This window comes from Ischnura elegans, chromosome X, assembly GCF_921293095.1.
Source record: "Ischnura elegans chromosome X, ioIscEleg1.1, whole genome shotgun sequence".
Taxonomy (NCBI): domain Eukaryota; kingdom Metazoa; phylum Arthropoda; class Insecta; order Odonata; family Coenagrionidae; genus Ischnura; species Ischnura elegans.
Genome location: NC_060259.1, coordinates 24,810,282 through 24,834,920, shown reverse-complemented (window position 1 = coordinate 24,834,920; position 24,639 = coordinate 24,810,282). Strand labels below are relative to the sequence as shown.

At 36.4% G+C, this 24,639-nt stretch overlaps 1 protein-coding gene across 2 annotated transcripts in view; it reads left to right on the top strand.

Annotated features, from left to right (window-relative positions):
* Positions 1 to 23,986, top strand: part of LOC124170536 (beta-1,4-N-acetylgalactosaminyltransferase bre-4-like) — a 358,835-nt gene extending 334,849 nt beyond the window's left edge. For both annotated transcript variants that reach the window (XM_046549326.1, XM_046549325.1), the window contains 5 exons: positions 601 to 1,505; positions 9,192 to 9,452; positions 13,329 to 13,512; positions 15,119 to 15,337; positions 16,944 to 23,986. In XM_046549326.1, coding sequence (XP_046405282.1) covers positions 968 to 1,505; positions 9,192 to 9,452; positions 13,329 to 13,512; positions 15,119 to 15,337; positions 16,944 to 17,076 — 1,335 coding nt within the window. In that variant the 5' untranslated portion in view covers positions 601 to 967 and the 3' untranslated portion in view covers positions 17,077 to 23,986. The remainder of the gene's footprint in view (positions 1 to 600; positions 1,506 to 9,191; positions 9,453 to 13,328; positions 13,513 to 15,118; positions 15,338 to 16,943) is intronic.
* The last annotated feature ends 653 nt before the right edge of the window (positions 23,987 to 24,639 follow it).

Genomic DNA, 24,639 nt, shown 5'->3' with positions numbered 1-24,639 from the left:
TCAAATGTTAAAGGTACTACAAAGCCTTAAAACCCAGGTGCTTTTTTTAAAACCCCTTATTTTATAAGATCTTTTTTGACTCGAAGTTGAGCTATTTTTTCCGCCTGTCCTTACTATCAATATCAAAGGAAAAATTATGATGGTATAAATTGTTTCTTAATAGCGGCCAAATTTTTAATAAATTACACTGGAGAACAACCAATTTGTTGTCTTAATAATGCTTGTTTTTAACTAACTTTTGGCCTTTGGATAAGGAAATAACCTCAGTTTTTATCTACCATGTCTACTTTTTAAGCTACAGGATACCTTCCTTTTTTATCAGTATCTGCAACCCGCGTCACAATAAAGCTTCCCGCGTAGCAAATTTTGGACTACGTGTCCGAGTCTACCTGTAGTATCTCCTGCATAGCTAGATAAATATGCAGTAATTTTTCACTCTATTGTGTTTTGTCTACCTACACTTCCGCCGATTCGATTTCAATCATGCTCCTCTTGGGGCTGTACATTTAATTTACACATTAGCTCTCATGTAAATCATTTAATATTATCATCTACTCGGATAAACTCATGATTTTTATTTTTTTCTTTTCTTCTTTGCAGATATGGAGGCTGCTTGAGCCTTAGACTTCTTACCCTACGAGGCATTGGGATATCCACTGTCTTTGTGCAGCAGAGCAGTTGTCTCCAGGAATATTCTCAACAGGAGTTTTGATCCTTTGATTGTGCAGTATTCCCCTGACCCATGCCTACTTAACCAAGTCAGCCCTTCTCAGTCTTCATTCATCTGCATGCCAGACGGCCATGGGACCACTGCCCCTGGTCCTTCCGCTCTTTCCTGCTGAGCTCGCTTCGTGCAAAGAAGACACGTGTGGCCCCTGGCTGTGGTGGTGGCACCTCAGTGAATTAGGGGCCGCCGTGTGCCCAGGTCACCCGTGACCGATAGAAGGCCGGCAACGGCTGCGCCGGCATGACTAGCCCCACGTTTTCTTGGCTTTGCTTGCATCACTACAAGGTTCTGGTGTCAGTAGTGCTGGCACTGCTGATTCTCCAGTATGCCATCAGCGCCATATTCGATGCGAGACATTTTGAGCCCCTCTTCACCATTGCCAACCACTCGAGTGGGAGGGGCGGCATGTATTTAGGGTCGATGGGGAGGAATATCCATGAGATGCCACCATTGCTGGCAAAAGGTGTGCCTCCGCTCAAAGTGTCAACTCCTCCCCCGCCCCCACGCAACGCCACCTCAAAACCCTCTGCAGGTGTGCCGTGGAATGTGGTGAAAGATGTGGGTGTGAATGCTGTACTTAATCAGGTGGATAGTGTTCATAATCTTAGTGCAAAGCCCTCAGAAATGACTGAGCCATCAACTGAGGCATCAGTGCTGTGTTCCGATTGTAATGAAGAAGAAGAAAAAATAATGCATAACAGCTCCACTGTCACGCATCCTGTGACTTCACCTCCTACTACTGGATTGCCACTGTGTCCACCAATTCCTCCAAACCTTGGTGAGTAGTCTTTATTTAACCTCAACCTCCAGAAAATAAATTTCAGACCTGAAATTGAACAGCAAGGAATTTCTTATCTATAGAACTGTTGGCTGTTGGGAACCAATCGGGAACTTATATGGAGCATATGGAAATGATATGGACCATAATGCCAATTTTTTGTGACGTCAAGTTCCTGGTCAGGAACATCGCTTACATACCAGCTAAAGATCTGACCGGACTAATCGCATATCTGATTTTAATTGGGAAGCTGTAGGAAATTGTTTATAGAACATAATGCCTATATTGACTTGTAGGTTTTTGGTCTTAGGCTTTTTTACCATCTCCATTGAATATTGAATTTGTTTAAGTGTCTGAGAGTTTGGGATATTCAGAAGTAAATGATTTCTTATCCATCAAAGGCAATTGGCAAAGGAAAATTAATGGAATTGCTATTCAAAATTAATTCTTAGCTTATTTTTTGCTGTAACTTGCTGTACTTTTAATCTTGTGTGTTGTGTGTTTCAGTCTTGTGGATAATAGAATTGTATTGTCTTGAAATTTTCATTCATGAAATATTTTTTGCCTTTCTCTCTCTGATTAACAAAACTTGCAATTTTCGACTATCTATGTTAGTAACAATTAAGTCAGAGGCTGTGTCCACAGATTTGGTGTAACTGCAGGTTTTATCAGTGGTGTTTTTTTATTAGGTTCAAGCAAAGGCTTATTTTTCAAGAGCCAGCTCCTGCTTATTTTTAAAAGTTCTTACATTGCTAATAGCCTTGTAAATTTGCTTGCTCTCCTACTCTCACTGAAAGAAATATAAGCCACCCATTTTGAATATAATAATGTATAATAAATAATAATAATATAACTTTATTCTACCCGTATGCAATGGGGAACTTGCATGAATTTTTTTTATTTAACAGGCGGACAGAAAATTATTTTCTGAATACAACAAAGAAAACCGCATGTAAATCTGAGTTTTCCTTCGCGAGATATTAAATGATAAATATAACGAATTTTAAAGCGCGGGAAAAACTCCCTCACCCCCCAAGCCACTGCCGACGAAGCCTCGATGACGTCAAAGGTGCCTAAACATCACACGAAGCTATTGTTGTGATTGCTTGTAATAGTTGCCTGCCGTTGTGAGAGCTCCGTTTGTGAGACGTGTTGATTGTTTTCTATTTAAGGATAAATATCCGACAATAGAGGCTCGAAAGCCTCATATTTTGTATTATTTATAATATTAATAATTGAGTAAGGACATAAAATATAAAACTGAAGAAGTGAAACCAAATATTTTATAATATCTAATTGTAAGTAACATCGTTGTAGCAGTCTGAGCCACGGCCGTTGGAAGGGGGATACGTTAATTGTAAGTTGATGTTATCGACGGCATATCTTTCATTTAAGTATGTAATTAGAACGATTTTGATGTTTACTAATGTCCGCTTAGCTTTTATATACAATAACTTCCTCCGTTTATTCGTAGGTACCGGAGAATTCGTCGTTTAGGACTGTATGTGCTTGTATTATGGGGTGAATTCCAGTCAATGCAACTTTTGATCGCTGATTGGAGACATCTAGGAACATTTTTGTGCCAAAATAGTGTTATTTTCAACGTGACATCTCCCGTTAAGCTACTACTAATAATCACAGTGCCAGTGGTTGTAATGCACAAAGTTTGACAAGGTTGAAAAATATCGGCCAAGAGTTATCAGTGTTCCATCGTGATTGAATTGTAAAAAGTGCTATTACGCTATCGATAAATGTCTAACAGTAGTGTAAAAATTGTCAGTGGCTTGCTAATCTCCGTTGTTCACCGTAGATATGACATTTCACGATCACGCTATTGAAATAAAAACTGTGAGTGAAGTTTGTTATTCCATTATTTCAACGAATAGTAGTGAGAAAAGTCACTTGTGTGGGCTAATTTAAGGGTTTAAATCAGTGAATAAATAGTTGTTTTCATCATAACGAGTTCTGTTATTGTAAGTTGTACGTGATGAATATAAGAATGTGACAGTGACATCCAGTTTTTGATAAGAGTATTTGCCTATTTCCCACTATATTTTTATGGTATATGCTAGTATATTGTTTCTGGATTTACCTATATTATTGAAATAGATTATAGCTTGTGTGTGTGTTGGCAGCGAAACCGACTCGCGATCTCACATGTGGATTGTGTGCGGACTGTTTTGCTGTGAATTCGTACCGTAGGACGGTTAGGACTACCTTCTCCGTTAATTCGGTGTTGCCAAATTCAACAGCACAGCTTACTCTAATGTCAACAGCACATCTTACGATCGTTATCCTCCAGTATTAATAGTTTCTTTTACAACTCGATTTGCCGCCGACGTATAGCAATAATTTGTCTTAACAAATTCCATGAGGGTCGTGGTATCAATTTTTGGTGTCCGAAAAAAAGGCTGGTGTCCTAACACCCCATGCCACACGCCTTTTAGGCGGCTTGCGGGGTATTATGTAGATGTAGATGATGTAGATTTCAGGTGTACTATTCGAACGAGTGGCAACGTTATCATCCATTTTTCTGATCACTAAAACATACGAAGTGAAACGCTTGTACTTCATCATCCCGATGCCGCATTATTAATATCCCAAGTAATAATCTAGGCACAATGGCAATAGGAAAACTTGCCCAAGAATAACAGAACAAAATAAAGTGACGATGAGCGGCTAAATACTCCCGCAAAACAAATTTTACACCATGCGCTCAGCGTATTTCCCTACTCCCTACGGTTGTTTAGGCACCTATGACGTCACGCCTGGCCTCGGCAACGCTCGGGTGTCTTCGCGCAGTGGTCGGCTCAGAGAAATTTTTCTCGATTTTAAATGCAATTTTTTTATTTCTTTTGATGTTGAATGGAGAAACTGAAGGTATTTTTGCGAGCTAATGTATCCATTTGACTTATTCAAAATAGTTTTTAGAGCAATCTACGACCCATGCAAGTTCCTCATTACATTACAACAGAAAACCCTTTAAGAATGGTGGAATATATAGGTACCCCTTTTGAAATAGTTTTGGGGCTACCATCGTACATTGTTTATACAGGACCGGTGCTATCAAAACATGACAAATAAATTTCTGTTGTTGAATTCAGTGATTTTTTTCTCATTGTTTGCATTCAATTGTGATATTCCAGTAATGTAAATGCACACAATACTAATACACATGGTAACTAACTTGCTTCTGCAAACACATAACAAGTACATACATACGTACAGTATACCTTGTTTTTAGAACATTTTATGCTACCTTTCTCAGCAAAAACTCGACTTCCTCACAGCGCATAAGCCATTTTGTAACAGCGGATGTAAATCCCCATCTTTTCTCCTTCTTTGCCACTTCTTCTCTCACTTATAAGTTTATAGTTCCTTCATCGCTCACATACCAATTTGATGGACTCTTAGTTTGTTAGTCCATGATTGATTTGAGAATCCTAATGAATGACCTGACACTATTTCTGAACAGTTTCCCCAAAAAATATCAGTTTAGCATAGCTGCCTATTAACATTAAGAGAAAAGTAAGGAAAGTGTTAGGGAGTGCTCAATTTGGATTATCCCATAAAGGGAAGTTCTAGTAACAAGGCTGGCTGCACAATCCTGGACCAATCGTATCCTTTCCTCTCCAAGAAGGATATGCCAACCCTGTGGCATCTGCTCTATTGTGACATGCGTTTTGGCTGAATTCATGAAATAAAAAGTCGTTTGTTGCAGATTCAATATCCCCATTCATCTTAAAAATGTAGAACATAGACTATGTATTAGGGATGAGTCGATTCCACTTTTTTTCGATTCCGATTCCAATTCCGATTCCTTCAAATCGATTCCCAATTCTCGATTCCGATTCCATCGATTCTTATTCCCTCTAACAGGTGGAATTTTAATTTATCTGTAGCATTGCTATCATTAAAATTTAAGAATTGAATGGAATAAAATAACTAGGGATGGACGGATCCAGGATTTTTGGAGCCAGATCTTTCGAATTGGATATTTTCGAATCCAAATGCATTTTCAAATTCCTGCCATTAAACAAAGTCATTATTCAAGTTTATTCTGGGTACATACAATCAATGGAATGAGTTTTAGATTTTCATACACATTTTAATATTTTTATAAATTAAAAATTATTTTATGGGCTTTCCAGTTGTTTTTAAAAAACATCTTTACATACTCAGGGCCTAAACTGTTATGCTTGGGTTTGGAAATGAAAATAGGAAAATCTTAGGATGAACCACTGACCAGTGGCGTGGCGAAAGGACCCCCCAAAATATAAAAACACAATTACTTTCCTTCATAAAAGGAAACAAAATGTTTAAAAATCATGAATTTACAAAGATGAAAAATGATTTTTTTCTATTATGAAGGGTGTTAAAATTAGTTTGAAACCCTCTCCTTTGTACCCTGTTGTTTAAAAATTGTCCCCCCTGGTTTTGGATCCCCCCTTAACAAAATTCCTGGCTACCCCCCTGCCATCGACTGAATTCAAATTTTCCTCACGCACGTTTCCCTCGAATTTTACTTTCTCATCGCATACGGACTTGTGTTTCACCCGAAAATGCTTCAGTATTGTGAGGTGGATTTAGCCCATCTTCGCGATAATTTACGCCACAGTGCACACACACGGTTCGGTTTGGAGTCAGATTTTGCTTCAGTGACGTCGTTGCCTTCAAAGCAAAGTCGGGTGCGCTACGTGATATATGTAGTTGGCATTTCCAATCCGTCTCTAATTGTTTGAGGGGTTAATGCTGCGCTTTTTTCTTTGAAAATTGTGCTGTTTGGACAATGTTGCATATCAGTAAAGTCCAATTGTAGAATTGTTGATAGAAAACTGAGTGGCATTCAATTAGAGCTGAAAAATAAACAGAAATATCGTCAGGAATGCGTCTCGTTTGGTCTAATTCTTTTTTAAATCTGGTAAATGTCATCTTATTGTCGAAGCTATCAAGATATCTTCGGGCCCAGAAGTCACTCTCCTAGCATTTTTCGTCTAGAAACGGAAAATTGAAGCAGGTAGGCCAAAAAAGGTCAGTTGGTGAGACGAGGTAGGGATGAAACACGCTTCAATAGTTTTCGTGTGATTTGATATTTTCCTTAGAAGACAATGATATATGATCCGTTTGATTTCGGATACGAAAAAACAACAATAGAGGCACGGGCTGATGGACGGCCGAGGGTGGTTTTCTGAAATCCGCGACGTAGTTACTTTTGACGTGGTTATTATCCTACGGCGCTGAGATTCCCCCGATGATTGTTCAATCCCTTGGGAAGAGTCGCACAATGTGCCAGTCGTATTTTGCCTTTTTTATTTTCTGGCTGAAAATCCTGGCCACGGCTGAAATTCTACTCGTAACCTCTGCGAGAGCTTTCAAACAAAACGGTTCATGAGTAGGGCAAGAATCACATGCGACGGCGCATTCGAAGAGAGAATCGGAACTCTTTCCACCCTGATGGGGCGTCGCATTCACTGAAGCTATTATTTAAAATTTCGGATCCAGATCCGATGTCTTCCACGACTTTGGACCCGATGTATCCGATGAAGGGCAATATCCGTGGATATTTGGATACGAGGTATCCGATCCGACCATCCCTAAAAATAACAGCCGCGGTGGCTACATTCTCGTTTGGCCGCGGTGGCTAAACAATAATGTAGCGTTCATTGCGTCCATACATACCAGAGCAGCCTGGCGGGTGCGCGGTGGCGGCCGAACGCAACCTGTCGAGGCCGCGGCGGCTTATGTCAAGCAAGTATCAACTTTCTCAAGTGTTGCATTGATAAAACTGGACTATGCAAACGCGAATGTGTCTAAATTTTTTATTATTGACGCAGACGCGTGTTAGTCTAAAAAAGTTATATAGAAAACCCGCGCGTATTTATAAGAAACTTTTTTTCACAGGAAAACTCGCTCTCTGCACGTTTTTATTATCATCAGACTTCAAACATCATTCGAAAATATAAAAAATATATTTCGATCTACCATACTTTAAAATTGGTGGTCCAGATGAATTCTCCGAATATGATTCATAATCGCAATAATTTGATTTGCCGTGACCAGCGGTTAATAAAAGAACGGAAAACGCATCCATTGCTTCCCGATCCCGTGGTTTCCAATTTTTTTTCTCTGAGAGTTGCTCATGAACACGCGCCATTTCAGGGTTCGTCGGTTTTTCGCTCTTGCCGACATTTTCTTGTTTCCGAGGCCGCTTAGGTATGTTCATCACAGCACCCGCGTGCCGGGCGTATCCTCCCCGCGGGCAAGGCTGACACCGCGGCCGCTTAGGTGTGTGGCAGCCTTTATGCCCCAAACTTATAGCCTATGCTCAAAACATTTATCTTCCTGGAATCGATGGAATCGGAACCGACTTTAGGCGATCGATTCCGATTCCGTGCCCGAGAATTGGTGGAATCGAGAATCGACATTTGGAATCGACTCATCCCTACTATGTATCTTGTTACACATCCGAGCAAAGTCATATTTTACATAAAATATAAATACAGCTTACCAATACTACATTGTTAATGAATGGTCTGGATTATCATTTTTGTGGTTTATAAAGGTTCAGTGTGGCCCTGGCTGTTGATGCTCCTTGAACTAGTTTTACTATCACTACCAATAGTGTGGAGCACTGCAATATACATGATCAATTTACTCATTATGTAAGCGAGAATTTAAAATGTATTGAAATGAATTATTCTGGAAGGCATCCGTTGCGATAGATAAGGCAGTGCTATAGCTACATCAAAAGGGTGATTGAGCTTATCTTGCTGAAACTCTAGCTGCAAATATTTTAGAGAGATAAAATACTTGCATCAAATCATAGCAAAGAAACCTGTGAAATACTTATACATACCTAGAAATACATATCACTCAGCTTATAACTTTATTTTTCTCCCATTTCATCCCAAAATTTACAATCCCATTCTTTTTCTTCCCTTATTAGAAGTGAATTAAATAAATTAGTTCAAATCTCTTTGTAATGACCCTGTAGATGTTTACTTCTCTGATATTTAGCCCTATCTGTTGTGGGCAGCGGTCAAAGGGACCCCTTTCCATTTACACATAATTTTTTCTCAAATCTGCAGGTTAGGGTTTTCTGAATTTAGTGTACTTACGTGAAGTTATATCATGGCTTGGACACTTTATCTTTTTGTATGTGATGATATATTCTTTGCTGAATAAGGGCAATGTTGTATAAGTTTCAGTTATCACAGAGATGAAAAGTCAAGTAGGGAGAAAAGTAAAAATGCCATTACTTTTCAGCATTGCCGATTTCATACCCTACCATGTGTAGCAAAGAAAGCAATTTTAGCCCTTGAGTCTAAAGGAATAATTTAATGAATAGAGCAGCAAAAAAACCATGAAAAAAGTAGGAAAAATGAGGCTTTTAAAATTTTACAAATAAGTGTGTGCTTCCTGTGTTATGCTGTAGATCCCATTGCCGTGTACATATCTTTGAAACCTCACTGAAAAATTTGCGAAACTGAAGTTTGATTTTCTTGATGTGCTTGTCAATTGCCGCAAAAACTATAACTTTGTCACAGATCTCTTGGTGATGACAAGCTTAAGTGAGCAATTGGTTATTTAAAACTATGACATTAGTATTTTTGCATAAGTATCTCATTATATTCTCATATATTTATTATGTACTGAATTATCATTGATTATTTATTCTTTGAACAGTTGGACCATTGGAGGTTACCAAACGAATCCCTTCTGTGAAAGAATTGGAGAAAGGCTTAGAGAAGATCCTTGGACCTGACTTGGGTGGCCTAGACATTGGAGGCCATGGCAAACCCAGGAATTGTCAGGCACGTAATAAAGTGGCCATCATTGTTCCCTACAGAGATCGAGCCGAGCATCTCCGAGCCCTTCTCCTCAATCTACATCCTTTGCTTCAAAAGCAGCAAGTTGATTATGGAATCTTTGTGATAGAGCAAGCAGGTTAGTGCTTTATTTTTGCTGCTAAGACTTGCCCCTGATTCCTTTGACACTTACAACCTAATTCCCTTGATTGTGACGGTGATGCATGTATACATTGTTTTCTGGCTAGCAAAGTAAAGCCTAAACGGCACTATGTTTATGAGTGCTGTGATGTTGGCTGAATGTATTTTGGTTCACAGAAGTAACATCATCTGGCAATTAGTTTTTTGAGCTCTAGGTGGTGGTCTTATGAATCTTATCCTCTGTGAATAGCCTATGTGATAATGTTTTTTTTATGTTCCACCTTCAGGTTTGATGTTGGATGATGACAGTTTTGCCTGAAATCTGACTCGCATCTTCAGGTCAGGTCTTCCGATCTCAAGATGCTGGGGAATTGGTGGTGCAACTGTCATCATCAGACATTTAAAATAATGGTTTGGAAGCCTGAAAAATATTATCCTTGCTCTAACTGATATTTTATGTCATTGACAGAAATTTGTTGAGGTTGTAAAGGGCTACGAACAGGGCCTTTAATATCAGGAAGCATTACAAGAGGAATACAGGGCATAGTGAGGGAGGGGGTTGAACAGCCTACCATTAGTTTTTCTGTCATCATGCACATCAAAAGTTATATTTTTACAATTATTGCTATGTGAGTGGTACTATGGAGAAAGAAAATATGTACCTCAGCAAAGTTTATGTCACCACTATCTGTAAGTAAATTGCCTCTCTGGCATTTCATTTCTAAGGCCACATTCTCGATGATGGAAATTCAAGTACATCCCATCATCTTCTTCTTTGCTTTGTTCAAGCTGAGGGCAGAATAGGCACACTGGATAAGTGGATAGGCCTGCCTGGAGTGTTATTTGTGCTGGTCACCTGAATGGTGGTGCATTAGATTATCCTAAATTTATTCTAGGAATGGACAGATTCAGGATTTTTTTCGGATATGGATTTAGGTCGTATACTTGATTTTCAGAGCCGGATCTTTCGGATCGGATATTTTCCGATCCGAATGCATTCTCAAATTCCTGCTATTAAACAAAGTACCATATTTATCTGAGAGTATAGTCCCCCCTTTTTTTCAAAAAATGTTCATGGTAAAAGTAAAGGGGGTGCTATATTCAAATGCATTTTTTATATTTTTCTCGAAACTGAAGCCTAAAAATTAGGTGGGGGGACTAGGTTCAGAGGGGGCCTATATTCGGAGAAATACGGTAATTATTCAAGTCTATTCTGGGTACATACAATCAAAGGAATGCTTTTTAGATTTTCATACACATTTTAATATTTTTATAAATTAAAAATCATTTTTATAGGCTTTCAGGTTGTTTTTTAAAAACATCTTTACATGCTCAGGACCTGAACTGTTATACTTGGGTTTGTGAATGAAAATAGGAAAAATCTTTGGATAAACCACTGACCAGTGGATGTACCGGACCCCCCGGTCCGGCTTACGTACGGACCCCCCAAAATATAAAAACACAATTACTTTCCTTCATATAAGGAAACAAAATATTGAAAAATCATGAATTTACAATAGATTTCTTTGAAAAGTGAAGTCTTTTTCAATTATGAAGGGTGTTAAAATTAGTTAGAAACCCTCTACTTTGTGCCCTGTTGTTTAAAAATTTCCCCCCTGGTTTTTCGACCCCCCCTAACAAAATTCCTGGCTACCCCACTGCCATCAACTGAATTCAAATTTTCCTCATGCATGTTTCCCCTGAATTTTGTCACTTTCACATTGCATACCGATTTGTGTTTCTCCCGAAAATGCTTCAGTATGGTTAGGTGGATTTAGCACTTCCTCGCGATAATTTCACGCCACAGTGCACGCACATGGCATACATTGGTTCTCCTTATCTCAATAGAAATGGTTCTACACAATGAAAGACATTTTTATCGGTGCATCATTAAATTAAATTGCAACTGTGCAATCAGCAACACAATTTACAGTATTTAAAACAGCATTAATGTCACGTGCGACGAGGTGCTCGACCGCTCAGCATGAGGAAGGGGTGGGCAGCAGAAGCACATAGAGGAGAGGTGGAGGGTAAGGAGCCTGCTTCCTCCGTATTTCAATCAATGAGGCTACAAATGAGGGAGTCAAGGATGAACAAGTCAGATCTTGCTTCAGTGGCATCGTTGACTTCTAAGCGAAGCTGGGCGAGCTACGTGATATATGCAGTTGGCATTTCCAATCCGTCTCTCCTCATTTGAGGGGTTAATGCTGCGCTTGTTTCTTTTAAAATTGTGCTGTTTGGACAATTTTGCGTATTGTTATAGTCTAATTGTAAATATAAAACTTAGTGGCAATCAATTAGAGCTGAAAAATAAACAGAAATATCATCAGGAATGCGTCGCGTTTGGTCTAATTCTTTTTAAAATCTTGTACGTGTCATCTAATTGTCAAAGCTATCAAGACATCTTTGGGCCCAGAAAGTCACTCACCTAGCATTTTTCGTCTAGAAATGGAGAATTGAAGCAGGTAGGCCAAAAAAGGTCAATTGGTGAGATGGGGTAGGGATGAAACACGCTTCAATTGTTCTCGTTTAATTTTATGTTTTTCTTAGAAGACAATTATTTGTGGTCTGTGTGATTTCAGAAACAAAAAAAACAACAGAATCACGGGCTGATGGATGGCCGAGGGTGGTTTTCTGAAATCTGCGACGTAGTTACTTTTGACGTGGTTATGTATCATCCTACGACGCTTAGTTTCCCCCGATTATTGTTCAATCTCTTGGGAAGAGTCACACTATGTGCCAGTCGTATTTTGCCTTTTTTATTTTCCATGACTGAAATTCTGGTACAACAACATCTACGGAAGTGCTGAAAGTTTGTAATCCATTTTTTCATCATCACCATGGAAGTTTGTCGGCCTGGCCGTAAGAAACCCATAACAAGCTTACTTGTTAAGCGCCTTCCTTATTTCTTCCTTTCACTTTATCTCAATGATTTATAATGTGCTAGTTGGGCCCTTATTGCATTCACTGAAGCTATTATTTAAAATTTTGGATCCAGATTCGATGTCTTCCGTGACTTTGGATCCGATATATCCGATGAAGGGCAATATCCACAGATATTTGGATCCGAGGTGTATCTGATCCGGCCATCCCCAATTTATACCTTTGATTTATTGTATTCCTTCCTTTTTTCTGTGAAACTTCATCTCCCTTGTGTTTCTGTTGATATGTCACTGCTGAAAGATTACTAAGCTTTAATGATTTTGAGTGTAGATCAGAAAACTCTTTTCATGTTGTCTTGCAGGATGATCACTTATTTATTAAGATTGACTTACTCTGTATCATATACATGTATGATTCGCTTGTCCTTATTTACCTATTCTTATTCAATCACTTTAGGTTATGAGTGAATTGAATGACCAGTGCTTTTATGAGGGATATTTTGGATTACTTTCGCAAAAATTTTCCCATTGTAAATTGAAAACTTGATATTTTCCACCATTTTCCAGTTTGAGAAATGCAGAAAATTTCAAGAGTTTAATGTGATTACTGGGTGCTTGAATTTATGCAAAACTTTGTTTTCAATTTTATGGGTAGCATATGACTAAAATGTGCTCATTTTCTTAGGGAAATTGGTACGGGAATTAGGCAACATTTGAGGCAGAAAGACTGCCTTGTTTGTGCTTTGCTGGGAGCATGATGATGGAAGGGATTTCTTGTATTATGTATATTGATTGAATTTTGGCATTGTGAACTTTGATCATTAGTAATGATCTCTCAGATGGAAGGTGGCAAATTCAATTTTTCTGTATGAAATGCCGCTATTTTTATATTTATTGTCTCAAACTCTGAAGCTATATTGCTTGCATGAAATGTTTGTAATTATTATACATAGTTCTTGCTACTCATATGCTTTTATCTCTTGTTCTTTCAGGCACTGGACATTTCAACCGGGCTATGCTCATGAATGTGGGGTTTGTTGAGGCTTCTAAGTTGTATGACTTCGATTGCTTCATTTTTCACGATGTAGACCTTTTGCCAGAAGATGATCGAAATTTATACACCTGTCCAGAGCAGCCGAGGCATATGTCAGCATCCATTGATGTGTTCAAATACAAGTAAGGTTTTGCCACTGATTTAGATGAACTGCAGGCTTCTCAGCAATGCAGACCTTGTCTGGCATCTTAATTTTTATTTCTTTTCGTTGTAAATTAGGAAATCCTTTTTTGAAAATACAAAGAGATTACTTAGCAGCCTATTATATACAGTGATGATTTAACCCTTTCTAGTTTATAACCAAATGTATTTGCTTTCCCCTCAGCCAAGGTTTAAACTCAGATTCCCTGTAATTCACTACAGTTGTACTGCAAAACAAAGGGAATTGAGTTTCACCTTAAATTTTTATGGCACAAAAATATGTGGAACGCATTAGAGAACAGTTTTTTGCCATGCCTTTGCACAGTCCCTTGGCATGTTATTCTTCCTCTTGTTCATCTTCTTAGCCTCTAGCTCAGCATATTGGTGCTTTTTGGCACCACATTCTGCAAAATACAAGTTATCATGTGATCCATCTTGAATGGATAGCTGTGAAACATGAATCCATCCATAATGTCTAGATTAATGTCTCCAAAAGTAAAAGTAGGATAGCAGAAATTATATGGCTGCGTTTTTTCAGGCATGAATACGTGGAATTTATTCATTATGAAAAATGAAAAATGATAATAATTTTGTTATTTCACAAATGTTTAATGTTCAGGTATTATTTGACCTAGGTTTCAAAAAAGGTCTTATTACTAGGCAAATTGGACAGCAAAGAAATTGATATCTGAAAGTGAAAGCAGAATACATAGTGGAAATTAAATGGTTGCATTATTTCAGGTGTAACCCATCATGTTTTTTTCTTTTCTTCTTAGGGTACCATATCCTGCAATAGTTGGAGGTGTCAGTGATATGACAGCAGTGCTTCGAAGAAATTGATTTTCAATTTCTTTTATGCCCAATGTACATGATAGTGAAGATCTTCTTCGAAACCTATATCGCAGAATAGTTGTGCATTAAAAAATTGAAATAGCAAAGTTATTATTGTTACTTTTTCATGAAACTAGAATGAATCCATGGGCATACCCAGAATCAAAACTTGGGGGGGGGGAGGGGAGGCAAAGCTAGCCATGGTCGTTCAAGTTGTAACTTTTTTGCACAGAAATTTTTAATGAAATCAACATTTTAAGGAAATTATGACAGCAATTTATTAATTTTTATAATTACTTGCTTGAAAAAATTATGATTTTTATTTTAGTTCCATGTCTTATACTAATATCATTTTCTTCATAAGGAAAATTTGTTCTTAACTTTTGTTTTGAACTAAATTTATTTTCTCTTCTAGGGGGAGGCAGTTGCCCTCTCCTGGGTATGCCCGTGAATGTATCAGTGATGATGTGAAAATGATACCTACTTGGACATTATTAATAAATTTAGAGGTTCATAAATCAGTTCGAACAAGTTATTTAGTCCTATTTTGGATTTCCCAAGATTTATTTTAAAGTAAGTGAATGCAAGCAAGAATGAGGGAAAAATCGTGATAGTAGGCTTCTCCAAATATTGTCCTCATATTGTCTGAAGGAACCAAGAGTGCATCTTTGAGGTCTCCGATATTAGCTTCATAGCATTGGTGCACATTTTTAGATGTAAATTTATGTCCCCATAATTTTTTCCTTTTTCATTTAGGCTACCGTATCCTGCAATATTTGGAGGTGTCAGTGCGATGACAGCAGCGCAGTTCCGTAAGGTGAATGGTTTCAGCAACATGTTTTGGGGCTGGGGTGGAGAAGATGATGATATGGCCAATCGTATAAAATATCATCATTTCCACATCTCCCGTTATCCTGCCAACATAGCTCGATATAAAATGATCAGTCATAAGAAAGAAAAAGCCAATCCAAAAAGGTAAGTGCTTGTGCTGGTGTAAATGACTCATTAAAAATTATCGTATCAAAAATAAACATCCTTAATTCGTACTGTAACGTTAGATCTTTGTTATAACCTCTGATGTTAAAGTTTGGTATCTTAAGATGCATCTTGGCTCCTTTGTATATACATTGCTATAAATCCTTTGTCACTCCTTGGTGTTGGACATAGATGTTTCCCTGATACAATAACTTTGCTTTAGTTAAAATTGAGATAACTCTAAGGTTTGTCTGGTAGTAAGTTGACCATCTCATAACTACAGTTTTGCCTCTGGCAGTCTTCAGGATCTACAAAAATTTCAAGTCTTCAAAATATATAAATTTGAAGCAGTGTTACATGATTATAATATTTTTATTTGCCCATTGTAAGTTGAAGGCTCGTGAAGTTTCAAACTTTCTAATTTAAAAGGATGTAATGTAATCAGCCATAACTCGCTGTTATTATGGGAAAATGCTGAACTTTCAAAGATTCATTCAAAGCTTTGGGTTGCATTGTTTTCAGACTAGGAATTTTCCACCGGGAATATTCTGTTTGCACTTATCTTGAGCCTGAAATGAGATATTATTGAGTCTTGTCTCACTGGGAAAGTGTGCAATCCTTCATCATAGGGTATCCTGGTAGTGACCTCTTGTAGAGATTGGAATATTGGAATTAATTAGTACTTTGTAATCTTAGAAACTGGTATCTCTCTATGAAAACCTGTCTACATATTCTTCATTCCTAAATTAAATTTTTACAGTCCCTTGTCTATCATCATGGCCAAGGGAAATGTTTTTTTTTTTAAGAAATATGGAATTGAGCAACCATTGTCGAAAATGAATTGACTCATTGAATTCTGGAGACTTTAGGGTAGTTTCCTTCATCAAAGAAAACAAAAGGCATTCATTGCGATTTGTTACTCACCATTAGTGTATTTATAATATACAAATTATTGGGTTTCAGAAATTCCAGTTTAGACAGACGAATGTTAATGGTCAATTTTAACCTCATTTGAAAAAGGCCATATTGGCAGCCATACTCCACGTGACGTCACAGGGGCCTAGATGCTCTACGAGTAGTCAGGAGTTTTACATCGCCTGAGATTACCAATGCATGCATGAGACACAGAGCTCAGGGAAACATCTCTTAATAATCACCTATTAAAATTGCCTATGGTCGGAAAGTTTCCTTCGTTTGATAGGGTATTAATAATCCTTATTTTAGCCAAGTGTAACCTGCTAGCAGCCTGCATCGTAGCGGCGATCATAGCTTCGCACCAAGGTGGCCTCACACAGCAGCAGCCGGAACCAGAATGACATCACACAGGCTTTTCCCAGCATTCACACTTAGCCATCGCATTTTCCCGTGCTTGAAAGTTTTCACTTTTCATGTAATCACGAAAAATAGTTATCATTGCATAAAAATCTGAAAGTGTGAAATACATACTCCAGGAGTAATAATCTTTTGGTTTAGCTAATTTAAAAAAATACGAAATGACCCTATTATCTGAGAGCATTCCATCTGCTTTTTGATCTAAATTCATCATTGATTCAGTTGATTTTGCTGGTGCTCGTGTGGAGTTAATGCTTAATTTTTGATGTTGCAGGTATGAGTACTTGTACTCTGGGCAGAATCGGTTCAAGACTGATGGTCTAAGCAGCTTGAGATATGAGCGGAAAGATATCCAGCTAAAAAGACTTTACACTTGGATATATGTGGAATTGGCAGCACCCAGCTGATGGAGGGCCCTGGCCAGGCTGTGGCTCGGCTAATCTACCAGGTGATGTGTTGGTTTGGATGGCTGAGGATGCCAGGCCAGGCTTATTGCTCCTCCATAATGTGGTGCCATAATTTGGTGATTAAAAACTCATGTGTTAATGTAAAGTTCATTGATTGAAAGTGTTGTTCCAATAGTTCATTACCAGGTGCTAGTAAGTCCACTCAAGAGTAGCCTTTCCCTGGTGAACATATCAAGACATATTGGGGCAGGTTCAAGAGATTAATTTTATAATGTGGCTAAGTATTCATGTTTCCTTGTACAGTTCCCGATAGATCTGATTTCACTATGTAAAAATTATATTCTTTATAGCCTTTGTGATATTTTCTCAGTGTCTTGAGTAGATCTTCAACTGACTTTTAAACAGTGGTTGTGGTATGTCCATAGATAGCGAGATAAACTTTTTTTTGCATGTCATATACTCAGCTCGGATGCTTTTTCAGTCATGGCATGAGCTCAAGAATTTCACTGTACCAAAGAAGCTGTTCTTCGTGGTGTTCCTCTGCAACAACCAATTTTACATGTTTGGTGTATAATGACTCATAAATATGATACAGATGTAACAACTAATTTTGCCTTGGAGTTTGCTGAAGTACATTTTTTGAAGACTGAGTAGCACTTTTATCTCGTAAAAAATTTCTGATCACATGATAATACATGTATGTAAATTTCTGCTGTTCAAGAGCCACCTCCATTTTAACGTAGGTGTCTTCAGTGTTGGAGTGATGGTACTAAAGTGCTGTATCCTTACTCTTCTCTAATTGTGATGGTGAATTTACTGTGATGGTAAAGGGGAAGGCTGTTGTTTTGGTTGTTATTATTTTTATGTGTTGTTTTAACAAAGTTAATGCTAGTAATGGATAACCTAGATCATTCTCTAACTTAACTAGGGCCATTTTTGAGAGATGAGTCGGACCAATGTTTAATTGCTGTTATTAGTATTATTTTGCAACACAGTTGCTTTTACAAATCCTAAAGTCGAATGAATATGGCTTGACACTGTGCTAAAAATCTTTGAGTGCAGTGGTAGGTACTTTGTTTTTAATATTATCATTTAGTCAAATTTAACTTTCTGTTTTAAATTATTTGAGTTGATGTTATTGTTTGAATGGAAATTGATGTGATGGAATTCAATCACTATGAACTCTGAGTTTCATGGTTTGATTTTATTTTGTCTCATGCATAGGCTATTAATTGTTGTTGAATGTATACACTTGTATGTATATCCATCAAGTATTTGTGTTTTTTTTTCTTTCATTGGTGAACTCCACTGCTTGGCAGAAGAATCATGATTGGAAAATTGAAAATATTCGAATGCCCCATTTTGGTTTCTAACATCACTACCTAAGTAACTTTCAGGTTCCTCCTAACCTGTATTATCCAATTGAATTAAGGTAACTCAAGTAACTTACCAATGTTACCATGGTTGATGAATGCAGGCTAACTCAAAGCTACTTAGACGAGTTACTACAGTAGTCATTTTTTGGTTTCCATTACATTGTAACACTTCACTGGTAGAGGGTTACTGTAGTGAAAATGCTGCTGGTGACAATGGGGCATAAATGAATACTAAAAAAATCAAATTTTCAAATAGAATTGAAGAAATTTTTTCTTTAATGCCCTGGGTTTTGCTACATGGCTGCATGTTCTTCGGCTCTGTTGGAGTAAGTGATGAATGTAAGAGCTATGGGTCAATCAATTACTTACTATGCGTAGAGACTCTACTTATATTGGGTGGACTTAACAATTAGACTTTGTTGAAGGAATACAACTGTACTAGCTATCAAATCATGGGTTATGTACTCCTAGTCCGCTACATTCCTTCAGAGAAGAATATGAATGTTGTATGATGTTATATGTGTAATTGGTTTTGGTGGATAGCTACTGAGAGCCTTTTTTTGTGCATCCAACAATTTCTTGGTTTTTCCTTGATGGCATTTTCTTCAAAAGTATCATAATTGTGGTTACCATGAACTAGTTAATTGAGGGTCTATAAAAATTGACTATGGCAAGTGTAAAAAGTTGTGACCAAGAAGATTGATTGTTGCCATCGCAGGTGCTGTTCCTAAATGTAATTAGTGACAATTAGAAATTTTAAGTACTTTTGAAAAAAATTTTGGTGGAAGCGCATTTTCCTGTAGTCAAATTGGCTGAAAACTCTGGTTTGATGGTTGTATGATAGGTTGCCAGACCTCTAGTTTTTTTCTGAGAACTCATGGATTTGAAAATTATTCTCTCTTTGTATTAACAACAAAAGCACTATTCATGTTTTCAATTTTAACTTTTATCTGGTATTAATGTCCTTCGTAGGTCATTTACTGCATGCAGAAATATTAAAGTTTGGTTCACAACTTTACTAAAATATGGGTTTCCAGTGACATTTTGTCTTTGATTACTGTCTTTTTCTAAAAAGGTTGGCCACCCTAATTCATGCACAAGTGCGGTTTATAAATTTTTTCTCATTTAATCGGAAATCTTTATGCATTTGAGCTTTGAGTATTCATCCTAAAAGAGGAGTGCAAACAGATGATCCGCAGAGACAGATGATTGGCACAACCCAAGCTACTGCTTTTAGAATTATTATTCGACATCATTTTGAAATATTTTGTTTTTCCCTTTACATTTTCTGCTCTATCACTTTTTCGATGATTTGGCTACCTATTGATAAAGAATCTAGATTACGCTTTGAATTATTACTTTTTCTTGATAGTTTCAGATAAAGGAATTATTGCCTAGCTTTAAAGGCAGTCATTAAAAGTTGAAATGTAGTACCCAGTATAAGTCACATCTGGTCACAGCCTGGATTAGAACTCTAAATCAGGACATCAGAGAGAATTTGACAGCTAAAAGTTAAAGTATACTGTTCATTATTCCCTGTATTGAGGTTTTCTCTATGAGAGTTCCATGATTTTTTAAATTGAGGAATATGTAGTTATTTTGTATGCATCCTTACTGGGGTCTGGGCTCAAGTTGAGGTTCTACTCTTTCAACTCAGGGATCTGTAGCTCAGCTAGGAGCGTTACGCCGTGTAGTTTTAATTGTGGCATTCATGCATTCATTTTCGAAAACTCTCAAATTGGTTTCCATCAAAGACTTTCTGTTCACATGAGGAATTGATCATTCCCCTCATGTTAGGCATTTGGACTGCTCACATGATGTTAGGCTTTTATGTTATTCAGGGATTTCTTCAAAGAGTAATTATGCAGTAGATTTTCCCCCGTTTTCCATGCTAGCCAAAAATATTTGAATATGATACTGTGCACCTAAGGTCATTTTCAGAGGTATGTCTATTTGTGTAGTTATTATAAAAAATTATGGTTTTATAATGAATCGATGCAACTTTTATATTCAATAAATGATGCCAAAAGGAATAAATGTGATTTTAGCATCAAAGCTAATGGTTGTACTTAGATTTTTAATTGGATGTCACAGTTACTCTTTAGGAGTTAGAGAAAGAAAGCCTAGTTTATTTTTCTGTGTGTAATTATTGTTAGGGAAGGAAGGGAAATTTTAGTTGCATTTATGCAGCAGTAGCTTTAAATGGGTATATGGAATTTGAAATATGCCAACACTGTTTGTGCTACTATATGAACTGATTTGATCATTCATTTCTATTCATTTACCATGTTTACATTTTTTGTGCCATTACCATTTATTTTTAATTTCTAGATACAAAACTAGGAAAGAAGGGGGACAAAATTTTCCACCATCTATTTGCGTCAATGCAGTCACTTGGTGTTCAAGTTACTCAAAGGAAACGGTTGATGTCAATGTCATTTTCCAGACTTTCATATGCCTATCCCAAAGGTGTACTTACAAGTGCTAGATATGGTTGTGTTAAGTTTTTATGGTTGTCTAACCCCCATTTAATTATTGTTTAGTGGAATTCAGACTACATAATTATGTAATTCCTTAAGGCTGAGGAACTGCTATCTTCACTCCATTAATAAAACTGCTGTTTGTATGGTACTTAAAATATAAAACCTGTCAAGTTATATATTGGTCATCATCTTTTTCCTCTTTTCCTCATTTTAGCGTAATTAATGGAGGTAATTACATCTTGTCCTTATGTAATGGGCATGCATTATTGCACATTGTTTTTTTTCCTTGGCAGCTTTAGTATGGTTAAATATATATCACAGTAATAGTAGACGAGTGATACTTGTGCTTCCTGTCATCTTTTTTTGGAGATTGACATCCAGCCACTGCTTATATCTTGCTCATGAATTCATAAAAGCAGAATGATCACTTGCTCATTAATATTGATATAGACCTCTGCCAAGACTCCACTCTTCACTGTGGAAACAGCTGGAGTTTCCTCTTCTACTATGCTCTAAATTTTGCTTTCTGATTCATCAGATTTTATTTTCTTCATAAGTATAATATCTATTGAAACATCCATATCCCTCTGCTATTCCTATTTAATTAGTATTTAAGATTGGACAAGGGCTGAATTATAATACTGTGGCGATTTAGGATTTATTATTATTTTAATTTCATTTGCCAATATGTAATTATTGGTGGTCAATGAACAAAAATATGTTGTGCATGTAAAATTATGTATAGAGATACTCGTGATGAAGTAGTGATGTAGAATGTTTATTTCCAGAATGTGATGATAATATTAAATAGCTAGCTTTATGTCTCAGAAAGATGCTCAAGTACTTGAAGTTGAAACACATTATGAATAAACTCATGTGTGTTATTGAGGAGAATAATTTCCTTAGCATTTCTATGCAAAATATTTTGTGTTTATTGTACCCACAAACATGCAAAAAAATGTGGTGTATGCAATGTGATGGATGCTTCTATTTAAAACCTTGTATGTTATTGGTCATTTATGTCCTCTACATGCAATCTGTTCTATGGCTGTAACATTGATGTAATTTCCTCATTGTTATGCAGTTACAGATGATGTAAGGCATTTTGCAAAGGAAAGTCCCAAGTGAGGCATTTAATGGCTTAGTAGTCACAAAAAATTTTTCTCCTGTGCATGGTTTTGATCAATTTTTACTGCATTCATTGCTGCAATCTGTACATAGTTTAGTCTCCATTCTATTGATCAAAAATTTGGCTGTTCAATTTACAATCCATGTTGTAATTCTGTCAATTGGTCGTTGGTTCTCATAAATTTGTGAAATCCTGTGCCAGTGTTTAACTAATGTCATTCTTTTGCCATTCTGAATTTAGCAATTTTAAATTTAAAGCTTACTGTACTAGTTTTTGTCAGTTGCGTATGCTTTTCCATCTTTGGTTGAATTGAGGAATCATTTGAACTGTGTAATGATATTTTTGATGAAGCTGGTATTCTTTTCCAATGCTGTGTCCATAGAGCATTATTCATTTGAAAACGGGCTGTCCATCAGTATTTGTTTTGTAAATGTTAAATAAGCATGAGCCAAAATTAAGATTTAGGTTAAAAAAATTTGAGATTATACATATTTTGCACATTCTTGTTTGAAGTGGTGGATGTCTTGTATCCCAATGTGAAATTATTTGATGAAAGGGGCACCAAGTTGCGATGGAAAAATTGCATCATGAGATTTAGTTTTTGATGCTTAATGATATTGTTATTTTTTCAGAATAGCTGTGATGAACCGTAAATATACCTTAAGTTTTTGTTTATCAGTAGGTATTTAAAAAATTGTTTCAATTATTCTCTATTTAAATTGCAGTGAAACCTGCTTAATAAGTCATTGTTAATTATCATTGCTTTTCACCCATTTGAAAGAGTATGATGATTTTAGTCTTAAAACTATGTATAAATACATTTTATTTTCAGGCTTAGATTTTTATCGCCAATATCAGTACAATATGGTTTTGAACTAGTGATTTTAAACATGTTTCAAACATTCATGGTATAAAAGGTTCGAGAGATATTGTAAGATTGTTGTTGAGTAACTTGGATGGAAATACATTTTTATATCATGTACATTCACTGATATCATGCAAATACAAATTTATTCGATTTAACTGTTGAAGGCTTATGACTCAAGGTCTTCTGTTTTCTCTTTAGGACAGGCATGAAAAAAGGTTGTGCCCATTATACATTACATTAATTAGAGAGTATTTCAGCAATTGTATTAGTTTACTTGAAATATGAGTGGTTGCTGAGTAAATAGCTTATGGAAAGAGCTTATATAATTAAATCTTAGAAGGTAAAATATTGTACCTTCAACACTTCAGGAAAGAAAGCTATCAAAAACTTCGAATTCAGCAACACATTTTACTGGTTAACAGTTTAGCAGTATGTATTCAAGTATTGGATTTGAATCCTGCCAAAATAATATCAGCTCAGGGTATGAATAATGAGATTTTTTATTTAAAAATGAATGATATTGAATATCCTCAAAGGTAGAAGCAATTTTATTTTATTCATTGATTGTAAACTTTTGCTTACTGCCAATTTTTTGGAGGGGTTGGTTATATTTTTACATAAAGAGAATAAACTGTGCACAAACCTTGTATTAGTCAGCATGTCTACATTTTCATAGTATCAATAAGGTGTCATCAGTGCCAGTTTAACGAGATTATTAGGTATATTTAATTTTGATCCTAAGTGGCACAAGCTGGTTTCACTGTTGAATTACTGGACTTAGTGAAAATTAACCTATTTGCTACAAATATGGTTAAGTGTAATGCTCTTATGAAGTATTATAGAAATTTGTGACATATTGATGGAATATCTAATGTGAGTTTGGACATGAGTACCTTGTATTGGTTTTGATGTATTTGAATGCCCCAGTTTAATTTTTCTTGTATGACATTTGAATAAAAGATAAACCTGTCAGTGGTGAATGCCTTCAACATCAAATGAAATAAAACATTTGTTTTCCTTGCTGTGGAACCTTAATAAATCATCTGAAAGTAAACACTAGTTTTTCTTCAACTACTATTTTTGATCACTAAGGTTCCTGTACCTCTTCTAAGCATAAACTTGTGTCAGAAGCTCAGGAAAATATTTATTATGACCCGATTGGATGCAGCTGAAAGCTCCCTCATAGAATTTTTAAAAGTTTTAATGTACATTATTTTATTCAAGAAAATTTTCTCATTTCCATAATCATTAATGATTGATTAAATAAGGGTTAAATGTTTCTGTGACATATCAAGTCCTTCTGGTTTTCTATTATCATCATCCTACAATATTTTTTCTTTAGTTTTTCAAAGCTTTTTTATGCATGCATGTTGTGTCTTACCATTTCTATCCCCGAGAGTTTCATAAAAACCTTACTTTTAGCTTAGCAGTTTCCGTAAAAGTTTGCACTAATTATCTGCATTTTTTAGAACTGTGAAACCTTAAAGGTATTCTATACTGTTCTCCAAGAGCTGTTGAACTTTAATCTATAGTTCTCTGAGTTTAGTTCTCTAGAGCTAATCTGTGATTGTATTTTATACGTAATGATAACTACCTTACATAAATGCATTGATCAATGCAAAATATTAGGATAATTTTACTTGCATCCTCTTCGCATTCAACTATTTTTTCCCATGCAATTGATCAAATATACATTCATAGTTTAGA